An 18300-nucleotide genomic window follows, 5' to 3' on the forward strand; every position below is an offset into this window, starting at 1 on the left:
CCCCCGGTAGAACCTTCCCGAGGGCACTGGCCACTCCGGGTGTGGCCAATCCAGTCACAATGCCATAATCAACACCTAAACACACCCATCCAAAATCACCCACAATCCCCACTACTATTAACTCAACCATACCCCTTACTCCCCAACCTCTTTCCATTCCCACCTTTATATTCCCACCCTACCCCATTCCCAAAACAACCCCTAAACCCCCCCCATCCAAAATCACCCCACAATCCCCCTACTACATTAACTCAACCATACCCCTTACTCCCCAACCTCTTTCCATTCCCACTTTATATTCCCACCTACCCCCATTCCCAAAACCAACCCTAAACCCCCCCCATCCAAAATCACCCCACAATCCCCCTACTACATTAACTCAACCATACCCCTTACTCCCCAACCTCTTTCCCATTCCCACTTTATATTCCCCACCCTACCCCCATTCCCAAAACCAACCCTAAACCCCCCCCATCCAAAATCACCCCACAATCCCCCTATACATTAACTCAACCATACCCCTTACTCCCCAACCTCTTTCCATTCCCACTTTATATTCCCCACCTACCCCCATTCCCAAAACCAACCCTAAACCCCCCCCATCCAAAATCACCCCACAATCCCCCTACTACATTAACTCAACCATACCCCCTTACTCCCAACCTCTTTCCCATTCCCACTTTATATTCCCACCCTACCCCATTCCAAAACCAACCCTAAACCCCCCCCATCCAAAATCACCCCACAATCCCCCTACTACATTAACTCAACCATACCCCTTACTCCCCAACCTCTTTCCCATTCCCCACTTTATATTCCCCACACAACACCCATATTACCCCCTCCCCAATCCCCCCACCAACATTACCTTATCCTACCAACCCCACAACACCTCCCCTCCAACCACCCCAAACTATCCCCCCCATATACAAACCCATATATCTATATATATATATTCTCCCACCCCAACCCCCTATTCACTCAAATACTCCCCCACTACTTCCCATCCAAAAAATCTTCACACATAACTCAACCCACTACTCATCCCATATTCCCCCTATTATCCCCCAAACTCTATCCCTAACCCCTACACCTTCTCTTCTTTTCCCCCAATGCACCATGTTGCCACATTTCATGCGAACTATTTAAGCTAACAGATAGCCTCAGAAAAATTCAGTGCCTTACGAGGTTTCGACAAAAGCGGATCCACGGTGGTAATTTTATTGCTCACACACACACACACGCACACATTGAAAGACACAGTTTGTGCACTAAATTGGGAGGAATTCTGTTCTTATGAAGATTGTAAGGACGGTCACCGGACCAGAATGATTTGGGGCATTGGGCTTGGGACCACATTTATAGGATATTGGCCACACCCGGAGTGGCCAGTGCCCTCGGGAAGGTTCTACCGGGGGGACATTAATCGAACCATACGACTTGGGGCAATATGGGTATCAAAATTCATGGTTTTTTAAACTGGTAATGAAAATGGCCATTTTGACTGGATTGGCCACACCCGGAGTGGCCAGTGCCCTGAGGGAAGGTTCTACCGGGAGGACATTTACGGAACCATACGACTTGGGGCAATATGCGTATCAAAATTCATGGTTTTTGATACTGGTGATAAAAATGGCCATTTTGGCAGGATTGGCCACACCCGGAGTGGCCATTGCCCTGAGGGAAGGTTCTACCGGGAGGACATTTACGGAACCATACAAATTTGGGCAATATGGGTATCAAAATTCATGGTTTTTGAAACTGGTAATGAAAATGGGCATTTTGACTGGATTGGCCACACCCGGAGTGGCCAGTGCCCTCGGGAAGGTTCTACCGGGGGACATTAATCGAACCATACGACTTGGGGCAATATGGGTATCAAAATTCATGGTTTTTGAAACTGGTAATGAAAATGGCCATTTTGACCGGATTGGCCACACCCGGAGTGGCCAGTGTTCTCGGGAAGGTTCTACCGGGGGGACATTAATCGAACTATACGACTTAGGGCAATATGGGTGTCAAAATTCATGGTTTGGCCACTACGGGTGTGGCCAATCCGGTCAAAATTGTCATTTTCATTACCAGTTTCAAAAACCATGAATGTGGATTCCCATATTGCCCCAAGTCGTATGGTTCGATTAATGTCCCCCTGGTAGAACCTTTCCCAGGGCAGTGACCACTCCGGGTGTGGCCAATCCGGTCAAAATGGCCATTTTCATTACAAGTTTCAAAAACCATGAATTTTGATACCCATATTGCCCCAAGTCGTATGGTTCGATTAATCTCCCCCCCGGTAGAACCTTCCCCAGGGTAATTGCCACTTCGGGTGTGGCCAATCCGGTCAAAATGGCCATTTTCATTACCAGTTTAAAAAACCATGAATTTTGATACCCATATTGCCCCAAGTCGTATGGTTCGATTAATGTCCCCCCGGTAGAACCTTCCCGAGGGCACTGGCCACTCCGGGTGTGGCCAATCCAGTCAAAATGCCCATTTTCATTACCAGTTTCAATAACCATGAATTTTGATACCCATATTGCCCCAAGTCGTATGGTTCGATTAATGTCCCCCCGGTAGAACCTTCCCGAGGGCACTGGCCACTCCGGGTGTGGCCAATCCAGTCAAAATGGCCATTTTCATTATCAGTTTCAAAAACCATGAATTTTGATACCTATATTGCCCCAAGTCGTATGGTTCGATTAATGTCCCCCCGGTAGAACCTTCCCGAGGGCACTGGCCACTCCGGGTGTGGCCAATCCGGTTAAAATGGCCATTTTCAATACAAGTTTAAAAAACCATGAATTTTGATACTTATATTGCCCCAAGTCGTATGGTTCGATTAATGTCCCCCCGGTAGAACCTTCCCGAGGGCACTGGCCACTCCGGGTGTGGCCAATCCAGTCAAAATGCCCATTTTCATTACCAGTTTCAATAACCATGCATTTTGATACCCATATTGCCCCAAGTCGTATGGTTCGATTAATGTCCCCCCGGTAGAACCTTCCCGAGGGCACTGGCCACTCCGGGTGTGGCCAATCCGGTTAAAATGGCCATTTTCATTATCAGTTTCAAAAACCATGAATTTTGATACTTATATTGCCCCAAGTCGTATGGTTCGATTAATGTCCCCCCGGTAGAACCTTCCCGAGGGCACTGGCCACTCCGGGTGTGGCCAATATCCTATAAATGTGGTCCCAAGCCCATTGCCCCAAATCATTCTGGTCCGGTGACCGTCCTTACAATCTTCATAAGAACAGAATTCCTCCCAATTTAGTGCACAAACTGTGTCTTTCAATGTGTGCGTGTGTGTGTGTGAGCAATAAAATTACCACCGTGGATCCGCTTTTGTCGAAACCTCGTAAGGCACTGAATTTTTCTGAGGCTATCTGTTAGCTTAAATAGTTCGCATGAAATGTGGCAACATGGTGCAAATTTTGCCTCCTCTCCTGTTTACGTGGAACTGTCACGCGAGAATGTTGCACCACTGTTGCCACATTTCATGCGAACTATTTAAGCTCACAGATAGCCTCAGAAAAATTCAGTGCCTTACGAGGTTTCGACAAAAGCGGATCCACGGTGGTAATTTTATTGCTCACACACACACACACGCACACATTGAAAGACACAGTTTGTGCACTAAATTGGGAGGAATTCTGTTCTTATGAAGATTGTAAGGACGGTCACCGGACCAGAATGATTTGGGGCAATGGGCTTGGGACCACATTTATAGGATATTGGCCACACCCGGAGTGGCCAGTGCCCTCGGGAAGGTTCTACCGGGGGGACATTAATCGAACCATACGACTTGGGGCAATATGGGTATCCAAATTCATGGTATTTGAAACTGATAATGAAAATGGCCATTTTGACTGGATTGGCCACACCCGGAGTGGCCAGTGCCCTCGGGAAGGTTCTACCGGGGGGACATTAATCGAACCATACGACTTGGGGCAATATGGGTATCAAAATTCATGGTTTTTTAAACTTGTATTGAAAATGGCCATTTTAACCGGATTGGCCACACCCGGAGTGGCCAGTGCCCTCGGGAAGGTTCTACCGGGGGACATTAATCGAACCATACGACTTGGGGCAATATAGGTATCAAAATTCATGGTTTTTGAAACTGATAATGAAAATGGCCATTTTGACTGGATTGGCCACACCCGGAGTGGCCAGTGCCCTCGGGAAGGTTCTACCGGGGGACATTAATCGAACCATACGACTTGGGGCAATATGGGTATCAAAATTCATGGTTTTTTAAACTTGTAATGAAAATGGCCATTTTGACCGGATTGGCCACACCCGGAGTGGTCAGTGCCCTCGGGAAGGTTCTACCGGGGGGACATTAATCGAACCATACGACTTGGGGCAATATGGGAATCCACATTTATGGTTTTTGAAACTGGTAATGAAAATGACAATTTTGACCGGATTGGCCACACCCGGAGTGGCAATTGCCCTCGGGAAGGTTCTACCGGGGGGACATTAATCGAACTATTCGACTTGGGGCAATATGGGTACCAAAATTCATGGTTTTTGATACTGGACATGAAATTTACCATTTTGATTGGACATTTTCCGAACCATACTTGTTTTGGCAATTTATTTCCACAGAGGTGCCAAAGATTGAAAACATTTTATAGGAATAAATTAATTAGGATTAAATACATAGGCAATGTTTTAAAAATATAAAATAAAATAGAATATTTTTTAGGAGTTTTGTACAAAGTTCTTTGTCATATTGGTCATGTAGAACATAACCACCTGCACCTTTTTTTGGTCCTCTTCGGTACTGAGGATCATTCGAAGTATTTTGGCTTGCAAAACATTCCTATCAAAAAGGTCAAATCAACTGCAATCGAAGCTCATGGTGTCAAAGAAAATTTGTTTTGCCGATACAAATGTTTTGATAATAGCAGAAGTTTTTTTTTTTTTCTTAACTTATTTTTATTAGGTCCGTTTAGATGCTGTGACCAGGTTAGGACCGAGGGACGGTTCATAATAATTTAGAATACATAAAAAAAACTCATTTTCCGCCGTATTTGCCGAGCATGTAACTGACAAGTCTCAACTGGTCCACGCGGGTCTTACAGGTCTGGAACCTGGCACTGTACTCATTAAAAATGTGCGAACTGTATAGCACCTCCTCTCCTTCCGCCGTGGTGGTGGCACCGGCGCCGGCGCCAGTATTTACTTGACTGCTTCCTGCGGGTCGAGGGCGATCCTTTGGCTTCACGTCCGGAACTGCGCCCGGCAGTGGAGGGAACTCCGCCGGCGTGAACGCCGGAACTGCTGGACTCTGCTTCTCCGCCTTCCTTGCCGGCGGTTTCGGTTTCGCCGCCTGCTGGCGCCTCTGGATGACGCTTGGGGCAGCTGCGGTCCGTGGCTTTGTGGGCTCCAGAGCAGTTGGCACACCGCTTCGGATCGGCTTCCAGGACTTTGCACTCGTTCGTCTTGTGAGGACTCCCACAGTTGTTGCACCTCCCCTTGAGGTGGCAGTTCCTGGTTCCATGACCCAGCTGCAAGCAGTTCCTGCACTGGGTCACGTTCGGCCGCTTGTTCCGGTAAGCCTCCCACCGGATGATAGTGCTTGCCACAACTTTCATTGCAGAGAGCTTCTTCAGATTGGTGTATCCCTTGGGGAAGACCACAATGTACGGAGTTTCGTCCACGGTGGACTTTTCCTTCCGCTTGATGACATGCACCTCCAGCGCATCCAGCTTGAGATCCCTCTTCAGCAGGTACTTGACCTCATCCGTTTTCAGTTCATGAGGTAAACCACGAAGAACGACCCGGTGAAATCGTTCGCTTCTTCGGCCGTGGGTGTAGAATTCGACTTTCTTCTTCTTGAGGAGCTCATGCAACTTGTCAAAATCATTGACAGAGAAGCAGGTCACTTTGGTTCCAAATCGGGTTAGTTTGTAAATCGGGTCGAAACCAAATTTACAACTTTCCACTATCGCTACGAGCTTGTAAAAATCCGTGGTGTTCTTCACCACCTTTCGCTGACTTAGTTTCCGTCCTTTTCAATCTTCTTCTAAGACACTAGTCATCTATCCACCTATCAGTTTCATTTCTTTCTTCTAATTTGTGAGTTTAATTTCACCGAAAACTACCGATAAAAGCCCGTAAATTTTAGCTTTTGTTTACTTGCCGATTGGCCGGGTGCTGGAACCGCCGGGACGTCCCCTCCGCCTGCTGGGCTGGCATTGTTGTTGTTTTCCGCTAGCGGGCTGAACTTGTTGTTGTTGAGCAGATTCTGCTCCACATTGCTATCGTCCTCTTTCTTCCTTTTGCGCTCGTTCGCCTCCATTCCTCGGAATGTTGGGGCGGAAAGTCCACCGAAAGCACCACGACGGCCACTATCGGCACTTTTGACCCGCAAAACACGACACCTTCAAACGTAAACAAGGCCGCGAGCGCGCGGCTGCCATACGTCCGTCACACAAGAGCACAGCAGGAGAACTGAATAGCAGAAGTTGTGGTCTCAATTACGGACTTCAATTCCATAGTACTATCGTTTCGAAGTAGTTCCCGCTAGAGAGTTTGGTGTCATCGATGATTCTGGTAAGTAAGTTCTGTCAAATTGTCAAATCTGTGAAATTCAATAAAAATCCTGATGATCTAAATTACAACTTGATATTGATAAATGTACGGTACAATTTCAACTCTAGCGATCGCAAGTGGGCAAACAAAAAGAGAGCGCTGCCTGCATGCTAAACATCGCTAGAGTTCCTGGAATAGAAATATGATGAAAGAACATCATCCATCACCAGCTCAGCATCAAATGTATTGAAAGCACATTTGCTTGAAATTGTAATATAAATTATTTTTGAACAACTCGGTCAATTTCGACTTATTGGCGAAGCTGTTCCGGGTTTGAATCACGTTTTCTGTCAAATTTAAACGTATTTTGTTGGTATTTTGGCATTTTACAGCTTTCGTAATTACATGTTTGTTATAGGTAAAAGTAATTACTGAGGGTATATTGGCTTGCAAAACATTTCAAATTTTCCATAAAATCTAAATATCGTTTTAGTAATCAGATGCAAATGAACTTTAATCGAAACTATATTCTTCAGATATGTAATCGAAGCTACTTTTTTTTTTGGTTGTTGCTAGAAAATTGTGGTTTCGATTACGGACTTCTATTGCTTGGTACTGACCGGAAAGGCTTTGATCAGTTCAAAGCAGTTCCTGCTGGTGAGTTTGGTGATATCGAGGATTCTGGTAAGTATGTCCTGTCAATCTGTCAATGCAATTTCAGCTTTAGCTTTAGCTGATGTTTTTTTCCAAAACATGTTATTGAATTTTCAAATTGTGTTATCATAACAAAGTTGGTTATTGATTGAAATTTTAGAATAAATTCTAATATCATTTTATGTTATTTGGATCATGTTTTGTTATTACAAGAAAAATATTAACAATACCAGTTATTTTCATTGCGATTTATCTGTTATTATCTGAGTTATTATAACAGCTAATCTGGGTTTTACAATAACTTGTTGAGATCTTGATTCAAGAGGTTTTGTTCTTCTCGTGTTGTTATGAGTTATTAAATTGTATCAAAACTTGTTACTCTTGAGTTATTTCCACCTGCTCGGGCTGAAAGCCATCGCTAGTGAGCAAGCAAACAAGCGATCACTGCCTGTATGCTTGCTTTTTGCACGCTCGAGGTCTCGCTAAAAACGATTATTAAAGGAAAACTTTCTCACGGTTGACTAAACTGCATCAGCTCGGTGCTTTCAGCGCAAACCGGTTAACCAGAGTCACTTAGCTGGTCAGGTGAGCATCGCTAGAGTTTCTGCAATCGGAGTATGATAAAAGAACACCAACAACTGCAATGTGGCAAGGTGCCAAATATATACTGTGCAACTCCTATTTATTAGGAAATATGTATTTAAACACTTTTTGAACGACTCGGTCAAATTCGATTTGTTACTAAACTAGCGAAGCTGTTCCGAGTTCTAATTGTCTTATCTAATCTAAACATCAATCGTAGCTGGATCCTTGATTTGGTCCTGTTTCCATCAATGTTTTCACTACGTAAATAAATGTTGATGAACAAGTTTGATGAAAACTTGATTGTTCAATTCATTTTAAGTTATTTTTTGCAATTCCGTCGTGAAACTACTTACTTTTCCTATCATTCTTGAACGACGAAATAGCCTACTTTTCTGTACCAAAAATAACAGAATCGAATAGCAACACTTTTCAAAATAAATGCTGAAAAGTTCTACTTTTTAGCACTGAAATGGGTACTGAAAAGTTGAACTTTTCAGCACTTGTTTCGAAAAGTAACACTTTTCAACATTTTTTTGATTTAAACGATTTATTGACAAAAAACATGAAAATTCGACTTAAATCTTCACTCAATGGGTGTTTTTCGAAATTGCAAAAAATGTTGTATAAAACTCGTTGCAAAACTTGATTTTTTCAGCACTCGTCGTATTTATCCAACTCGGTGAACCTCGTTGGATAAATGTACGACTCGTGCTGAAAAAATCATCTTTTTGCAACTTGTTGCATATACTACTATTTTGTAACTGAACGTCAATGTTCTGTTTCGTCATCTTAGGAAAATGATTGAGAAAAAGCCTACACTGCCCATGATCGCATAAATGTCCCATATGCATTTTCGTCACTTTTGAGTTATTGATGCAGTTTGGTTCAAAATCGTGTGCTCTTTCAAAAGAGCCTATAACATCCAGTACTTTGTTCTAGAAATCAGGAGGAAATCCAGTTTTTTCGTGAAAACTTAACACGTAGCCTTATGTGTGGGACAAACTTGTTTAGCGTTTTTCTCAGCTTGCTGTTTTTGCATATGGGACATTTATGCGAACATGGGCAGTACAGGAGTAGAGACAAAAGTCAATCTTGTCTTTGAACTCAATTTTTTTTAATCAAACTTAGAATCGGGATGTGCGCGTACGCACGTCCCGGCTACCAAAAATTACACATACGAGTTATCCACATGAGGGATAATCGCAGGGGTCAGCCCGACCGAAGTGCAATGGAAGAGCCTCGCCCTGGGGGAACCGCCTTCAGGATCACGGTAACCCCTATGCCAGGTAAGTATGCTTTGGCATGGCGCGGCCGCGGCTCTTGGCCTGCGTGCGGCGTATTTCGCTAGCGATTGCCAACTGGACTCGGTGTGTGTGAAGGGAGTACAAGATAATGACCAGGCAGCAGCGTCAGTAGCAGACGTTGCTGAGAGAGGGGGGAATTTCAAGCAGCTGTACGTTACTTGTGAAGAGGGTGAAGAAACGAGGGTGTGCAGTTAGGTCGATACACTCAAACGATGGGCATGTGACAAAATTTGTAATTTGAAAAAAAAAAACGATTTGCAGACAGTTCATCATTTCATAGCAAAATTAAAAAAAAAAATTATGGTTACTAAAATCAAAGTGAACCTTTTAAAATAAAGTACAAATTTCAGTTTTGGGTGTAGAACAAGAAAATGGATTTTTGCCCGTGACTCACCAGTGGTGAGGAACGAAACTGATTCATATTTCTTGTTGGATTCTTACTGATTTGAATAGTTGAAATCTTATTGGAATTATTTATCATTTCTTATATTTTTTGCAAATCCGTCTTGAACACTTTTCCTTAAACACTTTTCCTGTCATTCTAGAACGACAAAACAGCCTACTTTTCTCTCACAAATATGACAGATTCGAAAAGAAATTCTGAGTGTTGAAAATTGAGCTTTTCAGCACCTGTTTCGAAAAGTAATACTTTTCAACATTGTTTTGATTTTAACGGTGTATTGACTAAACACATGGACATTTGACCTACAATTCAATACAAAGGGTGTTTTTCGGAATTGCAAAAAATGTTGTATGGAACTCGTTGCAAAACTTGATTTTTTTCAGCACTCGTCGTGTTTATCCAACTCGGTGAACCTCGTTGGATAAATGTACGACTCGTGCTGAAAAAATCTTCCTTTTGCAGCTTGTTGCATAAACTTCTATTTCGTCTCTGTGTTTGGATTTTTTTACAATAAAGTAAAAAGTAATGACAATACAAAAAGTCCAATAAGATATTTTTTCTTTGAATTTTATTATTCAAAAATATTAAATTCTTATTATATAAGAATAACAGTCTGGACACAAACATGACATTTCTGTTACATTCTCATAGGAATTCCACACTCTATAGGACTGTATGACATTCTTACAACAAATTCAATCGTTTCGAACAGCATGTACCCGATGCCTGATTTTTCTGTTACAATCTTATTGGAATTCCATTTAAATGTAAAAGGGGATAGCAGGTACCGGGTCCAGACTGTTAAAATATCATTCAAATGAACTCAAATTATTGATGATCCGATAACAAAAGTAATGTTATTTAGTTTTAACAAAAATTAAAAGGTTAAGTTGCAAATATTTTTGAAAGTTTATTTCACCCCCTTCCCCTTTACCCCTCAAAGTTTACCAAAAATAATCAGAAGGCATCTAATTTTGGCCTTTAAATGTTTTAAAATTGTAATGGAAAAAGAAGGCTAAACATTTTGCATTTTTAAGCTCGTTTAAACATATTTTGATTTTTTTAATTTCTTTGGGCGAGATAAAAAACAGTTTTTAAGGGATTTTCTTTGCCAATGCATACCGTAAACCGGGGTGACTTTGATAGGATTTCAATTTGTTTTTGGAATATTATCCAACAGGTAAGGTTTTTCTCAAGATTATTATTTTAAAAACAGGTACTGGGGTAGGCCACACAAAGTCCATGCACTATTTTGGAAAAAAAAGTTTTTTCAATAGTGTTTAGAAAAATATTTACGTTAAAAACTCTTAATTTAAATTCCGGGTGACTTTGAGAGTCATAGTTTTTCTTGATAAAAACATATTTAAAATGTTCAAACTTTATTTGTACGTTAAATTTTCATCACTAAAGGAGCTGATATAGTTTTAAGGAAAAAAAGCAATGTTTATATTACGTTAGCAAAGTTTATAAGCTATTTGACAAAATTCATATAAATTTTAGGTAATTTATTTCAAAAGTCGAAATTTTTCCTGAAATTTGTTCAAACTAGTTTTGTTTTGCCTATAAATTTGAAGTTTTTTTTAGTTTTGTTTCAAAAACACATATTATTTATTATTTACAAACTTAATTTACCTTCTCCTAGTAGAAAGTTGTCTAAAGAATCCGAAAATGCATTCCGTTTTCCGATTCAAAATCATGTTCATTGAGAAATCATACCACTGTGAGAAGTTTTAAAAGACTTTCATCGACATTTTCTTAACTATAGTTAACTAGCTTTTTAAACTTTTCAAAATTTTATGAATAGTTCTTCTTGAGGTACTTTGAACACTTCTCTACCACGGTCAGTATGTTTCTAATCCATTCCTTACGTATTTTAATTGTACTCTTAATTTTGCGGAAAAATCGCAAAACTATCAAAGTGTGGCTATCAAAGTCACCCGTTTTACGGTACTAAGATTTTTTAAAAGCTAATCTGGGAGGTACTTTTGTCAGAGTCGAGGGACACCAACTCATTAAAAATGAGTTCGAATTGGCAAATGGACTGCATTATCGAATTCTTTGCACAATTTTACAATAAGGACAGTTAATTTATAATTAACAAGTTTGCCAAGAACAGAATTCAAAACTATTTCCAAATTATAGGCATTTTCAGTATGATACACACTTTGTTTTGGTGGCATTAAAAAGGGATTTTTTATGGAAAAAGAAACTTATGATAAATATATACAAAACTTTTAAATTATTGAATCTCAAATCAACTCGCGTATAAATGTGAAATTTGATTTTTTGAATATTACCTCTTTCTTGAGAAATATTACATCAAAATGTGTTAAAATGTGAACCTCATGAAAATTCACCAAAATCTGATGAAAATTCATCAGTTTCTGATGCAATATTACTTTTTTGACACAAAATCTGTCATCATTTCCTGATGAATATTACCACCATTTTTGAATGTGTATATTATTTGACAAATAAATTCAAATCCTTCCAGTGCCTCTCTCCGAAACATGTTTTTTTTATGTTTAACTGACTTGTTTTTTATACCAAATTATAGTGGATGGTGTTTTTCATCCTTTCATAGAATTATTTGTAATCAAGCGATTTTTAAATTTTTATTAATCAATACTCACAGTGCACCTGGATGGCGACCTCCTTGCTGACGGGCGGCACCAGCTTCGAGCCGGCCGCCCGGCACACAAACTTGGCCCCGTACAGGTCCCGCGAGACGGTCCCCATGAACAGCTGGTTGACCATGGCCGCGGCGCCCTCCACGGCGGACGGATGGCTGGTGCCGGAGATTTCGACGCCGTCGTGCCACCACGTGACCCGTGGCGCTGGTCGACCTGAAAGAAGAAAGAAAGTGAAGAAATTTTGAATATTTTAAAAGAAAGAAAAAAAAGACGGCCAGGCAGACTTGATTTGATTTCCCTGTCGAAATAATCAGCGCAAATTTCCACGGAATTTTGAATTAAATTGCGCGCTCATATTTCATTCATAGACGCCGCTGGCAGCCGCTCGTCAACGTCAAAAGAGTGCAGAGGGAGAAATTCATGACAGGACAGTGCTCGTGGTAGAGGAGACCAAACCTGACGATAGACGACCTTTGTGTAGTGTCAGAAAATCTTTCAATAATAAAAAGCCAGTAATAGCTCCTCTCAGCCATGAATATAAAGTGATTTCTTTCCCCAACCCAGCCACCCCCTCCAATATTCTGTCAGCTTTGGCCCCAAGTCGGTGTCCTCAATCATGACACTTTTAAAAGCAGAAGAGCAGCAGCTGTCCAACCCATCACAATTCGAAACGAGGGGGGCACAGTCACCAACAACCTCCGAAATCTTGTCACCACAAAATCATCTCTTTTGAAATAGATATTCTCTACAATTTCGGGAGTTAGCTTTTTATAATACTTATTTTTTCATTTTTTTTTTTGTACAGAGTCAAAGGGCTAATTTACACATATGTTTCACGACAGTGTTGCCAAGTTATAAAAATTTTTGGCTCGACTCTTCTGTGCGCATAGCTTTAGTGTTGCCAAATCTACAATTTGAAAAGTTTAAAAAAAATCTTAGTAATTATCACAGAAAATGTCATTTTGAACAGAATATTTCCAGAGAAAACTTTAAAAGGAGTAGGTTTGGGGAGAATTGGGATCCTGAAGTCATAATCAGTGACATCATTCTAAAGCTGCCCCCCACCACGAAAGAAGCTACTCGACGACAAGCCAGAGCTGAATTTGTGTTGTTTGCTGGTCCACCAAGGGTCTTTTCACCTCCCTCGATGATCTGTGTGTCTGGTTGACTGTGTATGAGTGCCTTTAAATAAATAATAAGTCTCTCTCTCTCTTGCTTTCTGTAACAACATTGAGTTTGGGAAAGAAAGTGAGGGGGTGGATCATGAGGGTTCGTCAGGGCTCTTGCTTTCTCTCTTTGGGGGTGGGGGGACTGTCCCGTCTGTCATCATTGGACGATGATGTTTTCCCGGGAATCTGACGTCAGGAAGGAACAGAAGGACTTATTTTTCCAAGGGAGCTTTGGGAAACTGCTGAATTGAGCTGCTTTCGAGAAAAGTTGAGAGTGGTTGGTTTTGTGACAAGATCTAATTAAGATATAGAACTCTAGATTGAGGAGTTACAATCAAACTTATATGTGACATCAATTGAACTATGAAACTCTCCATATCAATTTTAGTTTTTTGAAACAAATTTAACAAAATTACGATTTTTCAAATTTGTCTCATTTGGTTGAAAATCCGAAATCAGAAAATCTGTAAATTATAATATTGATAAGGCCGATGCAAATATTTAAAAAAGTTTTTGTCCCTCGGCCTTGGCCGAGGTCAAGGGGGGGGGCAAAAAAATAAAAAAAATATAAAAATTTAAATAACAAGCCATAGTCTTCACATTTAAATGAAAAAAGTGTTTTAAAATGCATTTTACACTAGTTCAGTTGTTTTGCAATCATTAGTTTTCAAAAAATCTAAGATCTGACAAAAACAAAAATTGTATCGAAAAAAAAGATTTTGCATCGAAAATTTTCAAAAAATCTTAAGATTTTTTAATAAACCCAAACATGCTAAAAAAGATTTTGAACGCAGAAGAATATATTTTAATTTGATTTCAGCTGGTTGCACTTGGATTTTTATTGAAATTTTGAAGTTTATTGTAAAAATATTTTTTTTGCCCCCTGATTTTTCGGGCCAATTTTGAAGGGGGGGGGGGGTGACAAAAACTTTTAAAAATATTTGTACCAGCCTAAGTTTTATCTTTAATTTAATACAAAAATCTTTCGTTTTGAGTGTTGATCGGATGGTTTTATGTAAACAATTTTAAGAAAAAAGTTCTTTGAAACCAACAAATTCGTACCACATTTATGTTGATTTACAATACTTTGACTTTCTCATGGAGTGCATATTTTTATAGAAATAATTACTTTAAATAAAGCCACAAACAATGGTTTCGTAAGCAACACAAATATCCTAGCAGTAGAGTAGGGTAGTCATTAATGAGACACTTTTGGTTTTCAACCTTCAACAATTTTTCTATTTTTTTCATCAGCATGTTGTAATGAGCTTTTTGTTGCATTTTCTTTCTTTTAATTGTGGTCGTCTTCTGGTGACCAAAATATGAGATCGATCCGACATCTAAACCCACAGTTATTCAACTGTCTCATTGTAGACGCACTTGGCAGGAACAATGAGACAGCTGGGGAACAATGAGACACTCTACGAAAATCAATTTTTTTCTAGTAAAACATCATGTTTTTGTATTGTTCCATTGCAGGTGACTTGCCTTGAACATTTTAGAGCAATTTTGCCAACATGAAACTTTAATAAACAAAAGATATACTAAATAGTATTTACATTTTGTAAAATCCATATATTATACCAAAAAACTTCGTATTTTTGGTAAAATGAAGTTAAATCTCTATAAATATGCCAAAAATCACTTTGAATTCATGTTTTGACAGATTTCCATCGATTTTGAAAAGTTTAATGAAGAAAATTCAAAGTGCCTCATTGTTACCCATGGGCTGAAATGAGTGGAGAACAATGAGACAGCCCTGGATTCTGGGTATATTCTAAATTTTGGCCAAACCTAATGAAAGGACATTGTAGCCCAACTCATTCCCTATGGAACGTCGATAGAAATTTGAAGAAATATTAGTTTTGGTGTAAATAGCAGCCTACGAGCGAAAAAGTATTTTTTTTGTCCTTAATTTACTTTAACACCCCAGAATCAATTTTTTATGAATAACTTTTCAAGGGAGCGTCCGTAACCAAAGCCACTATTATGACAGACGTGTATTGGACTTGTGAGAGCCATTTTATCATTGTTCCCCGTGTCTACAGTGTTCCTACACAATAAAAAAAAACAAGATAATATTATACAGGGTGACCACTCAAATCCCATTTTCAAATTCCCGACTTTTTCCCGACTTTTTTCCAGACTTTTCCAAAAAAGCTCCAATAATAGGCATTTCTTATCTAAATAATGATTTACAAACAAAAACTCTCTATAAGAAAAGTCAAAATCAACCACCGAAATTTATTAAATTAATTTAAAAACATCCAACTATTGGCAATTTTTGTAAACACAGAAACTGAACAACAAATAAAAAAAATACTTCAAAAATGGAAATTAATTATTATGACTGAGTAGAAACACAAACAATTAGTCCTCAAAAAAATTGAGCGTTCAACAATACTTATAACTTTCATGTTATTTTTTAAATTGACAAACGTATAGTTTTTGATACCCCGTTTCAACTGGAAATGGCAAAAAGTTAAAGATAACTGAATTTTAAATTTTATTCCTATTTCTCGCACCTATTTTAAGCAAAATGTTTGAAGAGAAAAAATGTTTGAGCAATTTTACCATAACTCAAAATTTCTTGGTTTTTTTTTTTTGCAATTTCAATATTTTCATCATGTTTCAACGCTTATACTTATACTCACAAAAAAAGTACAAGGGCAATTTTTGGAAAAAAATATATAATTACTTAATGAATTTAGTTTAACAATTAAACATATTTACAAAAAAAAAACATTGCCAAACTCAAGTTGAAATCAGTTTTCAAATATACAATCTATGTGACAAAGTTAAATAGAATCATAACTCTAAGCTGGGCACCAGGCTCTATTGTTATATTAGTTTTTCATTAACTTTACCTCTTGTTGATAAACAAAAATGTATAGAGATCATTAGATTCATTTAAAAATTGATGTAAATCGGTGTCAACTGCATCCAATATTTATAAAGATTTTGAATGTCTTAAACAGCTATTCCATACTCAAATATATAGAAATTGTGGAAAGATCCTTAAATTTAAAGTAATTTACAAAAGCAGAATTGAGTGAATTTAATTTGAAAATTGTACAAAATATAACAAAATTATTCAAGAGTTAAAATTAATTTTCAAGCAAGTTTGCTTGGAATTCCCGACTTTTCCCGACTTTTTGACAAAAAATCATAAATTCCCGAATTTTTCCCGATTTTTGGTGGATTTTGGCGAATTCCCGACTTTTTCCCGACTTTCCCGATTTCCCGACTTGAGTGGCCACCCTGATTATTTAATATTACATCTGGGAAGGGGTACAGCTTTAATGTCACAAAAAATGTGTAATTTTACCACTTTTCTGTTGTAATGTCACTTTTTCAGTCTAAATTGAGGTGAAATTATGTCATAAAAGAGGAAATATTGAACCTTCCAAAATTACAGCTTTATTTTATATAATTTTTAACTGTGCAGTTTGTGGGTGTTCCGAATTTGTGGGCTGACTGTATCAACTGACTGCGTTACTTTGAAATAACAAAAGCACCAAAGCAAAAAGAAAAGCCCTGAAAGTCACTTGAACAAACTTAAACAAAAAGATGACAACACCCACTTTTCCAAGGACCACCCCCGACCACCACAACAAAACAGCTTCCAGTGAAGCCACACACACACATACTGATAAGTATCGTAAAAAGCGTTGACAAGCTTATGACAACCTCAAGCGCGGTGACAGGGGAAAAGTGGCCCAGGCACAGTTCAATATCTAGTGTAAACACACTCCACTTTCAACACTCTCTGGGCACAATTTCGAGGACCGACCTGCATCGCCGTGCTGGCTGACAGGATTTTCCGATAAAATGATAAACGGTTTAGGCAAATGAAGCCTCTCCTTAAAGTTAGTGGGGTCGAAGGGGAGCTTTTCCTATCCCTTGGCCAGCCGGGGATTTTATTAGCTCTCCTGTACACGAAATGGTGGCAAATTTGGTTTGATTTTATGGCACCGATTCTCACACACGTGGGGCAAAATTTTAACGACCGTCGTAAAAATTTGGCCGGTGAGCCAGGTTCGGGGTCCGTTCTGGAGGTTATAATTTGAATAATGTCCATGGCAAGGTTTCTTTGGGTTAGTGAAGACAATTAGAACGTCTAAGGTCTACTAAATTCTTCACAATATAAAGCACATCGATGGCCCATTCGGACGCAGAAATCAAACTCAGCGCAAAGTGTCCCGTGTTCATGTCGTCCTTAAAGTTGACACAACTTGATGCTTAAAAACCCTGCCCGCAGGAAATCCATTCTGGTTGGCCCGAAAAGGAGAGAGCCATAAATATTCATCAGCAAAACTCCATTGACAAAGAGCCCACTGCCTTTCAGAGGAAGAATTGCTGGACCGAACATGAAAACAAACCGCTTCCGATCGGAGAGGGGGGGGGGGAAGGCTTCCCGGTAAAATGTAAATGTTTGACGAAAATATGACGGCATTTGTATTTCAAAGGATGAAACACATCATAAACCGAATTTTGAAAACCTCTTCCTGCTATCTCTGGAAGAGACGGGAGGGGGGGGGGGTCCCCCCAAGCGAAGCAACATGAGTCGGTTGGCCAGTCTTTTGGTGATGTTTTTTTTTGTTCGTTGTGCCACCAGAAGACGACCACATTATTTGGGACATAAATATGAGCGTACGAGCACACACGTGGGTGACACATGTGTGCTGACAAGGAGTCATTGCTTTTGAAACCCGGTACCGGATCCCAGCCAGTGCTGACAGGAAGGAATCTCGGACGACCGGGATCGGTGGGTCCTGAAGAGGGTCCAGGCTGGTACGTCCATAGCGGTGGCACATATTTAATTTTTCGAAGAAAAAAAAAACAATTCAAATATATATTTTTAATTTCAGTTGAACTTTTAATAAACATAATTTTTAAATAAGAAAAATAAATAAGATTCTAAGATTATTTACCTTTTGCGAATTGCCCAAATATATGTTGCTTTAATTTTTTTTTCATAAAATAATGTTCATAAAAATATACAT

General features: G+C 39.5%; 1 protein-coding gene and 1 non-coding gene across 6 annotated transcripts in view; both read right to left on the reverse strand.

Annotated features, from left to right (window-relative positions):
• LOC120414274 (hemicentin-1) overlaps positions 1–18300 on the reverse strand; it is a 332674-nt gene that overhangs the window by 73058 nt on the left and 241316 nt on the right. For all 5 annotated transcript variants that reach the window (XM_052709655.1, XM_052709619.1, XM_039575396.2 and 2 more), the window contains one exon: positions 12126–12338. In XM_052709655.1, coding sequence (XP_052565615.1) covers positions 12126–12338 — 213 coding nt within the window. The remainder of the gene's footprint in view (positions 1–12125; positions 12339–18300) is intronic.
• Positions 8916–9079, reverse strand: LOC120414301 (U1 spliceosomal RNA). Its single transcript, XR_005605068.1, has one exon. It is a non-coding gene; the product is annotated as a U1 spliceosomal RNA (small nuclear RNA).

The sequence above is a fragment of the Culex pipiens genome, chromosome 1 (assembly GCF_016801865.2).
Source record: "Culex pipiens pallens isolate TS chromosome 1, TS_CPP_V2, whole genome shotgun sequence".
Taxonomy (NCBI): Eukaryota; Metazoa; Arthropoda; class Insecta; order Diptera; family Culicidae; genus Culex; species Culex pipiens.